The following is a 13,828-nucleotide window of genomic DNA, read 5'->3' as shown; positions in this document are numbered from 1 at the left end:
GCCCACTTCTGGCACCCCTGGACCCCAATGTCGCTCAATTGGGGCACGCTCTTGGTCTCCCCGGGCAAAATGATTTAAAGAATAAAGAGGGCGATGTAAAATGTGAGATTGGTAGTTGACAGGAATTACGTCTGGGAATCCTTCCCCCTCCCCAAGAATCTTAATTCTGTGTTTTAGCGTCTGATTAGCGCGCTCTACAATGGCCTGCCCGGTAGAATTATACGGAATGCCGTGTTTGAGCGTGATACCCCACCGCTGACACCACTGACGTGTGGTATGAGCAATAAAACAGGGGCCATTATCAGTTTTGATCTCGACAGGTAGGCCTAGCCAAGCGATTGCAAGATTCCAATGTAGCTGAATGGAGCGTGCTGTTTGTTTCCGATGCGGGGTGGCCACAATCATCATACTGTAAGTGTCCACGCGCCTCTATATTAGTTCTGATTGGCTTATGCTAAAAAGCTATATCTTGCAGGTGCAGAATTCTTTCTTATTTTTCAACTTCCCCCATATCTTGTTGGTCTCATAGCCAAGGCCCTTGTTCTGTATTATGATTGGCTAGTTCATCACCACCCCATTACCACCCCCTGGACATGCCTGGACATAGCTCGTTCAGTAGCTCGTTCCCACCATTGTCCTGTGGAAACCCCACAATTCCCCCTTTTTGTTTTTGAATGAGCTATGTCCTATCTCGTCCTTTTTGGTTTTGTTTCTTACTCAAACCCGGTTCCCTGTGTCTCGCAGAGCCCAGTCAGAGAATCCCAGCCTTGGTTACCCATAAATCCTGCTCTCTGTTGTTGTGCCAAAAAGGCTGTATTGACCATTCGTTGCACAGTTTTCTGCAAACATGCAAACAAACAGGGTAACACAAGTAGGATAATGCCTATTATAAACATTCCCATAAGCAGACTCTATCTACAAAACATGCAGTTTACTTCAGAACACACTGTTGTTCTCTGTTATTCTAGCTGAAAGGAAAATTACTGACAGGAAAGCTGATTCTGTGTAAAGGTAACACAGATCAGGCCTTTTAGAGCCTACTCTGAGGCCTACTCTTGCTAAACCGTTGCTAAACCATCCGGTATCAATTTCCCCCTTTGGAAGTAGTTAGATTTATTATCTCACTACTTCCATATACTCTTCTCAATGATTGTCTTAACACAACCCACGCAGATCCCTATGATAACTACATAAACTATTCCCTCTAATAATGTGGCTAACCATCCTTTTAGAGACAATCCACCGTACTCCTGCGCCTGTAGAGACAGAAGCATAACCTCAACCCATTAGTAATAGTTCCCCTGGTCCCAACCATTCCTTAGTACCTGGTTCCCTATACCACACTTTGCCTTTGTTTTGCATGTAGCTTGCTCCCTGTCGAACTGCCTCCCAATGTATTACAATTGGGGGTCGCTCCTTATCTCCTGCTAAAGTTAAATGGTTAAGTACATAAACAGCTTTTGCAAGTCTCTCAGAAGGTTCAGTCACCTCTCCCCCTTTTTGTTTTTGCAGAAGCTGTTTCAATGTATTATGAGCACGTTCCACAATCGCCTGACCCGTAGGCGAATGAGGAATTCCAGTGACATGTGTAATACCCCATAGTTGACAAAATTGACGAAAAATCTATGAACAATATGCTGGTCCATTACCAGTCTTAAGTTGTTGTGGAACCCCAAGACTTGCAAAGCAAGCAAGTAAATGTCGTTTGACATGACGACCTGTTTCCCCAGTTTGTGCTGTTGCCCATATTACATGTGAAAATGTATTAACAGATACATGAACATATTTGAGCCTTCCAAATTCTGCAATGTGAGTAACATCCATTTGCCACAGTTGCAACGCACTCAGTCCTCGAGGATTTACCCCTACTCCAATTCCCATGCCAATTTTCTGACAACTAGGACAAACACTAACTAATTCACGTGCTTGTGCCATGGTGAGGTGAAATTGTTTCGCTAACATTTTCGCTGATTGATGAAAGAATTGATGGGATAGGTGAGCTTGTTCAAATAAATTTGGTGATATTTGCGTATAGGACACAAGTGTGTCTGCTTTATTATTTCCAATGCTCAAACCTTGATCAAATTGATGACTACGAATGTGAGTGACAAAATAAGGTATCTCTCTGAGGTTTATTGCTTGATGCAACTGTAGCAAAATGGTGTAAAGTCGCATATTTCTTATTGGTCGTATAAAAGCTCTTTCAATTCGATTTACAATGCCTGCTGCATAAAGAGAGTCTGTTACAATATTTACAGGTAAGTTCTTCCATTTTACAAAAACCTGATATATTGCAAAAAGCTCAAGTGTCTGTAATGAGTCCTCAGTTTGTCCTGAGAATTTACAATGTTTCCATTGTCCATCCTCTTGCCAGGTAATAACTGCTGAATGTGATCGCTTTCCTGCATCAGTAAAAACAGTTAGTTCAGTCACAGGTATCTCTGATCTGATAGGTTTTTCTTCACAATCCTGTTTGCAAATAAACTGTAGCTTTTTATCTTTTGGCAAATGTGTTAACAATTGTCCAGTAAAGTCCTGTAAGGCCATTTGAAAAAGAGTTGACTGATTTGTTAACCACTGTAGATATTCCTTTCTGATAGGTAAATAGATAGCATCTGAGTCTAGTCCGGTAATGTCTGTAATTCTTTTACGCACTTTGACAAGCAATTGTGCTATTGCTTCCACTCTGGTACAAATTGTTGTTTTAGGATGAAAAGGTGGAAAAACCCATTTTATGATTTGCTGTTTAATGTCCGGCACTTGCACAGTCATTGCAGTAGAATTTGTAAGGTCAGAAACCGAAGAGTCCACTCGAGCATTGCCTTCTGTAATAAACCCAGGCAAATTAGTATGATTTCTTACATGTAAAACATAAAACAATGCAGTTCGGATTTGAATTTCTTGCCACAGAGCTCGCAGCAATTCAAAAACACACTGATTACATGTATGCTCTATAACAGATCTATCCAATTGCTTTATAATGCCAGCTACATATGCTGAATCAGTAATCAAATTAAAGGGAATGGGAAAATTCTGAAATATTTTTAATACAGCTCGTAATTCTACCACCTGAGGTGAACCCTTTTGTTGTACTACCATAGATTCCCACTTGCCATCAGAATACCAGACAAGGCCCGCCTTGCCTGTGTTCCCAGATCCATCCGTAAAAATGGTAGTTCCATCCACAAGAGTGTCTGCGCACCACACTCCTGTGGCAATTGGAAGTTCCACACTCAATTTTATAACAGGATGGGAGGGCAAGTGGTAAACAACCTGTCCCGAGAAATTCTCCATAGCTGTTTGCAAAGCAAAGCTATTAGCCATACACCACTCAAAATATTGAGCTGCAATAGGAACGGTTAGTGATGCAGGGATCTCTGACCACAAGCTCCCGACATCGCATCCGTCCTTTGATGAATAATCTGTGCCAATAGCTCTGTAACGAATCTGATCATTCTGAATTCCATTGACCAATTATTGCATACGGAATTTGCCTATCAAACAAAGTGATAATTTGTATTTCCTGATTCAAATCAATATGATGTACAAATTTGGAATGTAGCCTGCTTTCTATTTCTGTAATCAGTTGCTGTACCTCTGAAGTAGTGTGTCGTGGCGCTGTTAAAGTTGTGTCCCCTGCTAACAATTGGAATAGAGACTGCAATTGTGACGACGTAAGCCCCAAGTACGGCCGCAGCCATAACTTGAGCCTTATGTTCCACAGTACCCACTTTTGCACATGCCTTTATCATAGCATTCAAATCTCTTTTTCCAGGTAAAGCTTCGATGATCTTTTGACAATCAGCATTAGCATTATCCCTGTTTGCCACAGGTCCAAGGCTTGGCAGCCGCGCAGGTTAACCCCGTGTGGAAACACCAGTCCTGCGCTCCCTGCGGTTCGGGCTGCGAGTTAACTGCTTAGGCCTGGAACTGGTTGGGAAGATTCATTTGTGTCAGCATACGGTTCCCCCCCCCGCGTTCTTTCTCCAGTTTCCCCGTATTCTGCAGCTGGTTGTTATCAGCTGACCTTGAGCATTATACTTAGACCTGCACAGCTTCACAAGATGCCCCAGCTTCCCACAGCAATGACACATCAAAACAGAGTTATCATCTCTCCCACTCAGCTTCAACTTCTTAAGGCAGTTTTTCTTAAAGTGACCTTCCTGTTCGCATGTATAACAACGATGAACTACCTTAACTGCCGCCGCAAAAGTTTTTGCTAAATGCTCCATCTGAAATGTGGTGGTTCCTACTTTCTCACAAGCATCCATTAGCTCAGTTAAGGTGGGGTTACGGTTTGCCATCCCTGCAATAATTTTCCTGCAGTCCTACACCTGTGTTGTCCTTCGCTAACTGTAGTGGCAATGCTTCTTTTACAATTTTCCAATCTAACAGTTGCCAAATATTTCTCCCCTCAGGACCCGCACCCACAATCATCGGATATGCTTGTGGAATTATAACTCCTTCTAATAACGCATCTCGAATGACCCCTTTCCATTTCACTCCTCCCTCACCTCCCCCCCCTTCCCCAGTATACGCAGGCGGACGCTGACCCTCTCCCTCACCTCCCACATTACCAGATGGACGCAAACCTCCCCCCCCGCCCTGATCTAAAGGTGGAGTAGGGAGTTGTAAAGGAGGTTGAGGTGGCCCTAATACTTGTCTCGAACACAGAGGGGGGTTTTGGGGGAGACATAGTCACGTGTCCCGAGGCGTTGGCTGAACGATGCTGCTGCAATTCCGTCTTTAATTCTTCCAGTCGTCTACCAAGCTCTGTCATGTCAAGTTCGTGTCCATTTCGTGATGGTAACGGTCCTTTAAGTCCTTGTGACTCTGGTACTACTGAGTCCGTAAATGTCGAATCCAGTAAAGGTGGATACAAAGCAGGTTTACCCTCCTTCTTGTCCTCCTGCTCAGCCTCATCCATAGAGAGATCAATGAGAGGAGGGGGTTTCGGAGGGGGTTTCCGCCAAGTCTCCTGTTCAGCATCTGAATCAATTAGTCCAAATCGAGTTTGTGTTTTAGGGCGCACTACTGGTTCTGATGGATCTGAATCTATTTTACTCGCTCCCCGCTCCTCAGCTTTTTTCGGAGCCGTCCGTATCGACGGCGATAATGGAGCTGCCACCGGTACAGCCACCGGGGCCGTGAGAGGTTTTGATCCCGCAAACAGTGAGGGGGTAGTAGACGTCTGCGGTCCTAAAGCTATAAAAGCTGTATGTGTGACTTCTCTCTCTGCTTTTCTTCCTTTTAACGCTTCACTAACCAGCCTCCATGTAGCAGACAATTTAAAGGCTTCCTTATCACCACTTGACACCGCATTCCAGAGAGAGTCACCAATCTTCTCCCATAAAGGCACTTCAAAGACATCATTAAAGGTTGTAAAATGTCCTTTGTCTTTTGCCCAGAACAGTAACTGCTTTAACGCAGCTTCATCATATTTAATTCCTCTCTCAGAGAGTATATGTTGGAGGAGTTTCACCACTGCCACTTCTGTCTTGGTCAGGGTAGACCCCATGTAAACACGTCCGAGCCGCATCCCATGTCGCCCAGTCCTCCCGCACAGTCCGTAGCAGCCGCAAGATAACTCCCCATGTTTTTAATTCTTTGGCAGAACCCGCTGCCATAGCTCGCTCAGCGAGCTGCATCGAGCACCGCTCCCAGGTATTCGGCTGTAAACAATCAGCCGGTCCTGCCACCGCCCCCCCCTTTAACGAGACAGTCCACACACTGGGCTACGTCTTTCGATTTCACAGAAATCTTAAATTCCCTGCCCAGTAACGAAATCACCTTTATCAAGGCTTCCATGGTTCACGAACCCACTCCGACCGCCTGCGGTCCGCCAGCCCAGCAATCACGTCGGGGTCACCATTTGTTGCCGCTTGTCTGCGGGAAGCTCCATTCGGTTGCTGGCTGGCCTGAGGCTATCCGCACCCCAGGGCCATTGAGCACTGACATCAATGTGAGGATGCAACAAATGGCGTTTATTTAACTGCGCAACAGCCTTATATAGTCGTCTTATCCCGTATGAACTCGCGCGATACTTGCACATCCTGCTCCTTTCACCACGCCTACCTTCCGTTACAGCCCGAGATTTTCCGGTCGCCGTACCCTACTCTACCTACACATTAGTTATGTGAAAATTTCTATAACATGCTGGGTCCTGCACTTGGGTCACAACAACCCCGTACAGCGTTAGGGGCTTGGGGAAGAGTGGCCGGAAAGCTGCCTGGCAGAAAAGGACCTGGGGGTGTTGGTCGACAGCTGGCAGAATATGAGCCAGCAGTGTGCCCAGGTGGCCAAGAAGGCCAACAGCATCCTTGCTTGTATCAGAAGTAGTGTGGCCAGCAGGACTAGGGAAGTGATCATCCCCCTGTACTCGGCACTGGTGAGGCCGCAGCTTGAATGTTGTGTTCATTTTTGGGCCCCGCACTACAAGAAAGACATTAAAGTGCTGGAGCGAGTCCAAAGAAGGGCAATGAAGCTGGTGAAGGGTCCACAGCACAAGTCTTATGAGGAGCGGCTGAGGGAACTGGGATTGTTTAGTCTGGAGAAGAGGAGGCTGAGGGGAGACGTTATTGCGCTCTACGACTACCTGGAAGGAGGTTGTAGCGAGGTGGGTGTTGGTCTCTTTTCCCAAGTAGCAAGTGAGAGGACGAGAGGAAATGGCCTCAAGTTGTGCCAGGGGAGGTTTAGATTGGATATCAGGAAAAATTTCTTCACGGAAAGGGTTATCAAGCATTGGAACAGGCTGCCCAGGGAAGTGGTGGAGTCACCATCCCTGGGGGGATTTAAAAGACATGGAGATGTGGTGCTTAGGGATATTGTTTAGTGGTGGACTTGGTAGCGTTAGGTTAACGGTTGGACTTAATGGTCTTTAAAGGTCTTTTCCAGTCTAAATTATTCTATGATTCTAATTTCTTTATTGAACGTTGTCTTAATTTACACGTGAGGAGTAATGAGGCTGGCTTGCCCAGTTGGTAATCATCAGCTCTGAAACTTTATCCTTGTTAGTCTTAAAGAATTAGAATTTTCTCTCTCTTGCAAAAGAAATTTTTGTTATGCTGCTTCTGTTGTGGTGAATGGAACGATTTAAAACAAAAATCAGAGTCCAGTGTATACGTTTTTTGTCAATGTATCCAGGCATCTAATAGTGTAATCTGAAAACAATCTAATTGTTACTTAATGAAAGCAGGCTTAGCAGGCTGAAGTGAGATATTATTGGATCTTTTGTTCTGTTGTTTCATTGTGAGTAAAAGTGGAATGGAATATCATATGCTGAGAACATTTCCTCCCTCCCTTGTCCTCCTGTCTTTCAGTAAAAGATAGAAGTCAGCACTTTACTAGTAGCACAGGGCCAGACTTTATCCTGAGATTCAGTTCCATTCTTTTCTGATTCTGAAACGTAAGAAAGTAGCTTATAACTCTGAAGTGTGGTAGGAGAAAAATTAACTTAGTCACAAAAGTAGATATAAATCTGAAGGGTGTCAAAAATCACAAATGAAGCACCAGTCACATTAATAAGTGTCTTAAATTTTTTTTCTTTCATTCATCTTACTAAATCTTTTTTGCAAGACTGTTCCTAAAGTTTAACTGTAAAAATATTAGCATTAATACAGCTAATGACAGAGACCATCCTTTATAAATAGAGCCAAAATAAATTTAGTGTTGCTCTTTATGACAGAGCTCTTAACCATCAGTAAGAATTCTGAATATAATATGATGCTTTTGAAATTAAGAGCATATGAAAGCTTGTGACAGCAAGATCTAAGATTACTCATATAACCTTCATTTATCTCTATTGTGTACATGCATAATAACACAATGCTATTTTCATTTTCTTTATAGAATCATGGTTTCTTTAGTTACATACCATAGCTTGTGTTTTGAGAATAAATATGTAGTGAATGAGGCTTATTTCAGTAACTTTCTGGAAGAGCTAACTGAGGCAAAAAACTGCAGGAAGAGAAAGAATTGTTTTGGGAGTAAGGCTACTCTGGAGATAAAGTGATTATGCTGCTATTACTATGATGTATCATATTGGACAAATCATATACATCAAAATTTACCGATGTGATGACTGTTCTTCATTATCTGATAGTCAGCTTTCAAGTTGTAGATTCTGATTTGCAGAAATTCTGTGTGGTAACTGAAGCCAATTACATCTTTGTTCTAGATGTTTAATATGTTAAAAATGCTAGGCACTCTGAAAAGTAAGTCTTTAAGCCTTGCAAATTAGGTATTCAGTATTAGCTGGTACAATGTTGACATGAATTTCTGTGTCTTAGTTATCTGCATAAAATAAGAGTATTAGTTCTGCATCAACTCTTGGACTGTTAGGAAGATAAATCTATTAATGTTTGTAAAGCACTTGGCTCATTTAAGGCTTGTTTGGAGTGCAGGAATTGGTGAAAAAGCAATGCGTAGGGTATGTTTGTGCTGCAGTCTAGAGCTGTAATTGTAGTTTATGTAAGTTTATCTGTCCAAGTTTGAAGCTGGTTAGTATGGGGATAAGTTTTAGATGGATACATAGAAAATGCAGTTCAGCCCACAGGGCAAAACCTACATAAGTCTTTGGAAATTGCTCATATATGTGGACTCAACTCTTCTGTGATAAGGCTGCATGCATATTGGTATCAGAAGCAGGTGTTTTAAAGCTAGCTCAGACATGTCTTTGACCTGCAGTTGTGCTGTAGGATTTCATACAGTAATATTCAATATTTCTTATCTGATTATCAAATGATGTCTGTTTTGTGCAATGAGATGGAACTGCTTTAGGGAGAAATGGTATGAAATTAAGGACTCTCTTATGATGTGTGTATCTCAGGGGGATCAATGTAAGGTTGCACGGGGAACCTGATTTGAGATATCTTCTAACTTTTGGGAGGTTGAATCTGAAACTTTTACCACAGTATTTAGGAATAAACTACCTAGTCATCTTCCAGTTATCCATTTCTGAGAAGATGCAGTGCTCTTAGGACTTAACACTGGAATAAAATATTTTCAGTCACTAGGACTAGTCACTTAGAGTTAGGGAGTGTGGTAGGTTGGCCCCAGTCAACAACTAAGCACCCACGAGCTGCTCACTCACTTTCCCTCCAGTGAGATGGGGAAAGAATTGGAAGAGCAAAAGCAAGAAAAACTTGTGTTGTGGGCTAAGATAAATACAATTTAATAAGTGAAAGGGGGGGAACAAGTGATGCAAAGGCAATCACTCACCACCTCCCAAAAGCAGACAGATGTCTGGCCAGTTTCTGAGCAACAGTTACTGTGGAAAGACTACACCCCATTTTTATTGAAGAACATGATGTTATATGGCATGGAATATATCCCTTTGGTCAGTTTGAGTCAGCTACCCAAGCTGTGTCCCCTCTCAACTTCTTGCCCCTCCCCAGCTTACTCACTGTCAGGGCAGCATAAGAAAGAGAGGCAGCCTTGACACTGTATTATCAACACTGTTTTGGTCACAAATCCAAAACATAGCACCATATGGGCTGCTATGAAGAAAATTATCTATCCCAGCCAGACCCAGTACAGGTAGGTACTATTATGCTACTATATTTTACAGATGGGAAACTGGAGGCTGCAAACTGAGATTAAGCTGACAGTTCAAAGTTACATGGAGGACCTGAGATCTCTTCAAGTCATAGGTTGGTGTTTGAAACTGTTTTGACCCTCCTTTCAGTTGTTTTCCAAGTGGTATATATAAGGTAATGCTTAATCTTATAATTATGCTATTTCAGAGTTTAGGCATTGTCTTTGTTTAGCCCGCACCTGGGGCTAAACAATAGGCAGTTGTTCTCTCACCCAATGTCCCTTCCCCAACCGAGGAAGGGAATTGGGAAAAGGAGGGAAACTCATGGGTTTAAAGTTAAACAGATCTAATAAAATAAAGAAACCAATATCAATGATAATAGAGAACACACAAAATTATACTTAGCTACAGAGCTGCAGCAAGTTGCTCCAGGAATAGCAATTGTTAGGAATAAGAGGAGAGAGGAGCGCGAGCGCACACGCGCGCACACCCCTCTCCCCCCCAGCTTTCCCTTTTATAGTGAACTTGATGTTAATGATATAGAATACACCTGTGGGCCAGCCTGGGTCAGCTGCCCTTGATCACCATGGCTGGCCACAAACTGAAACAAAATCTAACAGAAACTTGCTTCTATAAATTTTATCCCATGAAACCAGGACAGGCATTAATAGTTGTCCTTTGTAACACAAGTTTTTCTTTTGATATGTTTCTCATGAATCTTGTTCTACTTTCAGATGTGGTGAAGAATCTATCTTGTCATCTGTGAGGTATAGAGTGTCTTAAAAATGGGGTTTGGAAGTGACCTGAAGTATTCCCATGATGCTTTATTAAAACTGCAAGACTGGGAACTACGACTGCTGGAAACAGTGAAGAAATTTATGGTTATGCGAGTAAAAAGTGATAAGGAGTATGCTTCCACTTTACAAAATCTTTGTAATCAAATAGATAAAGAGAGTACTTGTCAACTGGATTATATCAGCAATGTGTCCAAGGTAAGAAAATCCTTAGAAATCAACAGGGTTGGGTTTTTTTGTTAGTCTGGGGTTTTTGTCTGTTTTTTGTAAGTAACCAAGTCCAGCATTTTTTTTTTTTTATTTTACAATGACCTACTAAAATATGTCACAATAAATATTACTCTCCTGGCTGCTTTGTGAAGTGACTCTGTCTTATATTCTGTCTACTTTATTTAGAGGAAAATGGGAAGGGAAAGATAGTATATGGAATGATAACTGGCTCAGCTCAAAATAGTGTTTCTGTTTGATTCCTATTGATTCAACCTTTTGAGAATTACTGTTGCCAAAGTGTTTAAAATAAGCTCCTTTTAGTCCCTCAGTAGAGTATGCAGAAGTCAAGCTCTAGTCTTGCTTTAAGAACAATAAACTAAACTAGGATCCTGAATTTTGAACTTCAGTATTTTAGGTTCCTGGGTTGTCTGCTATTTTGTTTAGCATGCTCTGTTTTCAAAACATTATAGTAAGCTTTTCTTTTAAAACAGTTAATAGGAACTATTGTTTGTTATAGAATTTGTGACAGAAATAGAAAAATGCCAGGAAACCAAGGCAAAGCCTAGTATTCCAACTGTTATTCACACCATAGTATATTTTTGTGAAAAAAAAAGCATTAATTCAGGATGTTTCTCATAATTGTGGATTTGTTTAAACATAATTTCATACCCAATTTAAAATAACTATCTTGACTTTTTATGAAGGTAAGGCTCTCCTCCCCCTAAATGATTAATCATCACATTTAGAGGAAGTACAGTGAAGGTAAAGATGACTTAAACTTCCCTATTTCACTTGTTAGTAAGCTTCACTCCTGACTTGGATTCCTTCCTGACTAGAGAAACCAGTTCTGTTTTAATGGCTTATTCAGTTCTTGGCCCTTCTGCTGTAGCAGTGGTTACACAGTCGCTTCAGTGTGGCATAAATCCTCATCTCTTACTCTGCAGGAAAACATCTTTTTCAGTCAGGTTAAGTTAGACAAAGCAGTTCTTAGCTGGCTTACGGAGTTGTTGCTTGAATGCTAGCCTCTTATGCATGATCATGACATATAGTATATCATGCTCATAGGAGTAGGAACATAACTACTTGTGCATCAGTCTAGATTTATACTGGATTAAAGTGGTGGTTTGTGTGATCTTCTTTGGGATCCATCAGTATGAAATATATGGCATAGAAAACTCAAAGTTTCGTATAGATTTATTGATGATATGATTAATAATTCTTGCTAATGCTGCCCCAGTAGAATTGCTCTTATATGCTAGCAAAACTGTCTTGCAGTTATTTTAGGCAGTGAAACTGCGTGATTTAAGGCTAGAACAATAAAGGAACATAGATATTAGAGTATTCAGTGTTGCAATCTTTAAGCTTTGTGGCTAGCTCAGTCTACCACAACTTATGCCAGTAATATGGGCATCTTTTTTTGTGAAATAATAATAATAATAATAATAAAAAGCTGAAGATGTATCTTAAGCTATTTTCTCGTTGGGTTGCAGAGAGGCATCTGTGTCATATTTTGAAAACTTGTTTTGGACATCGGCACCTAAGTTGTTCTTTCAGGAGTTATTTTAGCCCCCCTCCTTCCATCTTCTGAGGAGGTACCATGTTCCTCAAACTGCACCCTTGATCTCTGTACATCTTTGCACAATAGCAAAAATATTCATATGCTACTGGTAGATCTTTTGTATGCACTTGTCTTGAAATTTCACTGTCAACTTAGATTTTAAGGTTGTGTAGCAATACATTGTTTTACTGATTTTTTGGCAATTAAAATGTCTGAATTATTGCTTTGATTACTTTACTGACATAATTCTAATTTACTTTGCTATTTCATGATACCTTTTCCTGAAAAGACAGGTTTTACAGAACCAAAATCTGACGAAATGCTTTGCAGCATAAGTCTAGTATCTTCCATTTCCTAACATTTGAAAAACTGTACATATATATTTGATTTTTGGTGTTATGTGACATCAGAAATAAATACCAAGATCTCTAATCTTTTATGCTTTTATTTTTTTAAGTGTACAGCAAGAATGAGTAATTGGAGATGGTGTTGGTTTTTTTTTTTTTTTTTTTGAAAATGTGTCCTATTTTTTTCAATGAAGAGGCAGTAAACTTGTTGGAAGGCACAGTGGCATCATCTACTAATGCCAAAAGAGCAATATTTTGAAGTGCTTTCCATAAGCTTTTTTCTGTGTGTATGTCTAAAAAACCTCACCTGTTAAACCAAACAATATTTTATTTTGTTGCTTTTGACAGATTGCAGTTTGTGTGGGTTGTTTTTTTTTTTTTGAAAGGTAATACTTTGCCTTTTTTTCTTTCTGTCTCTTAGCTAGCTTTTTTTAAATAGCTTTTGCTATTTAAAAATAATAAAATGTAATCATAGAAAACACTGAAACCTTGTTTTAACCAATATTTTCTCAGTGTGGAGAGAGAGATGTAAGGAATGGAGAATGTGCAGATTATTTTTTTTTTTAATTGGAAAGACAATTTTTCACTAAGTATATGACTTACTTGGGTTTCTTTAGTGAATTGTAAGCTAAGTATTTCTTTGGAGTACCTGTTCTGTTGAAAAATGTATTTGCTGGGCTTTTCAGGATTGGTTGAAAATATTTGTTTAATCCGTAATAAATCAGTCAAAGAGAAAATGCAGAACTCTTACAGTTCTACCTCTAGGAGCTCTCTCATGAACTTTTCTATAACCACAAGACTCATTCCTGTAATAAAGATATTTAATGTTGTTTTTATCATATACAACTTTGAAATATGTCTTCTGAAAGTGTTCTGTAGTGAAAGGATTAAAAAGTTTTCAGATAAAGCCAGGGAGCTTTAGGCTCTGACCTTTTAGAACATTACTTTTTAAGCAGTCTGAGACAGCTCTGTGCCAGTCCATGGAATGTGTATGAGCTAAAGGAAATGTTAAAGATAGTTTAATAAGTATACAGGGATTATCTGGTTTTCATTCTCTAAAATCCCATGTGACTTTTAACATAGTCATATAGAGATGGATATAAACAATTACAACTACAATGCATATTACTGTGAAATATTGTCACGGTTTAAGGCTGGGCCAGCTATTAAACCTGTGGCAGATGCTCTCTGTTAACCCTCCCCCCGCCCCCAGAAAGGAAAGGGAAAAGGGAGAGAGACTTCTGGGTTGGAAAGTGAAAACAGTTTTAATAAACTATAATAATGAAAAAGAGTATAATAATAATAATAATAGAAATAATCAAATATATACAAATATATACACAAAACCAAGATCGAGCTCCCCTGAAGTCAGCCACGTCACCAC

General features: G+C 40.5%; 1 protein-coding gene across 1 annotated transcript in view; it reads left to right on the top strand.

Annotated features, from left to right (window-relative positions):
* LOC137677142 (tyrosine-protein kinase Fer-like) overlaps positions 1 to 13,828 on the top strand; it is a 276,620-nt gene that overhangs the window by 17,828 nt on the left and 244,964 nt on the right. The window contains exons 2-3 of the mRNA XM_068424347.1: positions 9,569 to 9,650; positions 10,270 to 10,527. Of these exons, the coding sequence (XP_068280448.1) occupies positions 10,321 to 10,527 (207 nt within the window). The 5' untranslated portion in view covers positions 9,569 to 9,650; positions 10,270 to 10,320. The remainder of the gene's footprint in view (positions 1 to 9,568; positions 9,651 to 10,269; positions 10,528 to 13,828) is intronic.

The sequence above is a fragment of the Nyctibius grandis genome (assembly GCF_013368605.1).
Source record: "Nyctibius grandis isolate bNycGra1 chromosome W unlocalized genomic scaffold, bNycGra1.pri SUPER_W_unloc_2, whole genome shotgun sequence".
NCBI classification, from domain to species: Eukaryota; Metazoa; Chordata; class Aves; order Nyctibiiformes; family Nyctibiidae; genus Nyctibius; species Nyctibius grandis.
The sequence above is the reverse complement of the archived record's forward strand: the minus strand, read 5'-3'. Positions and strand labels throughout refer to the sequence as shown.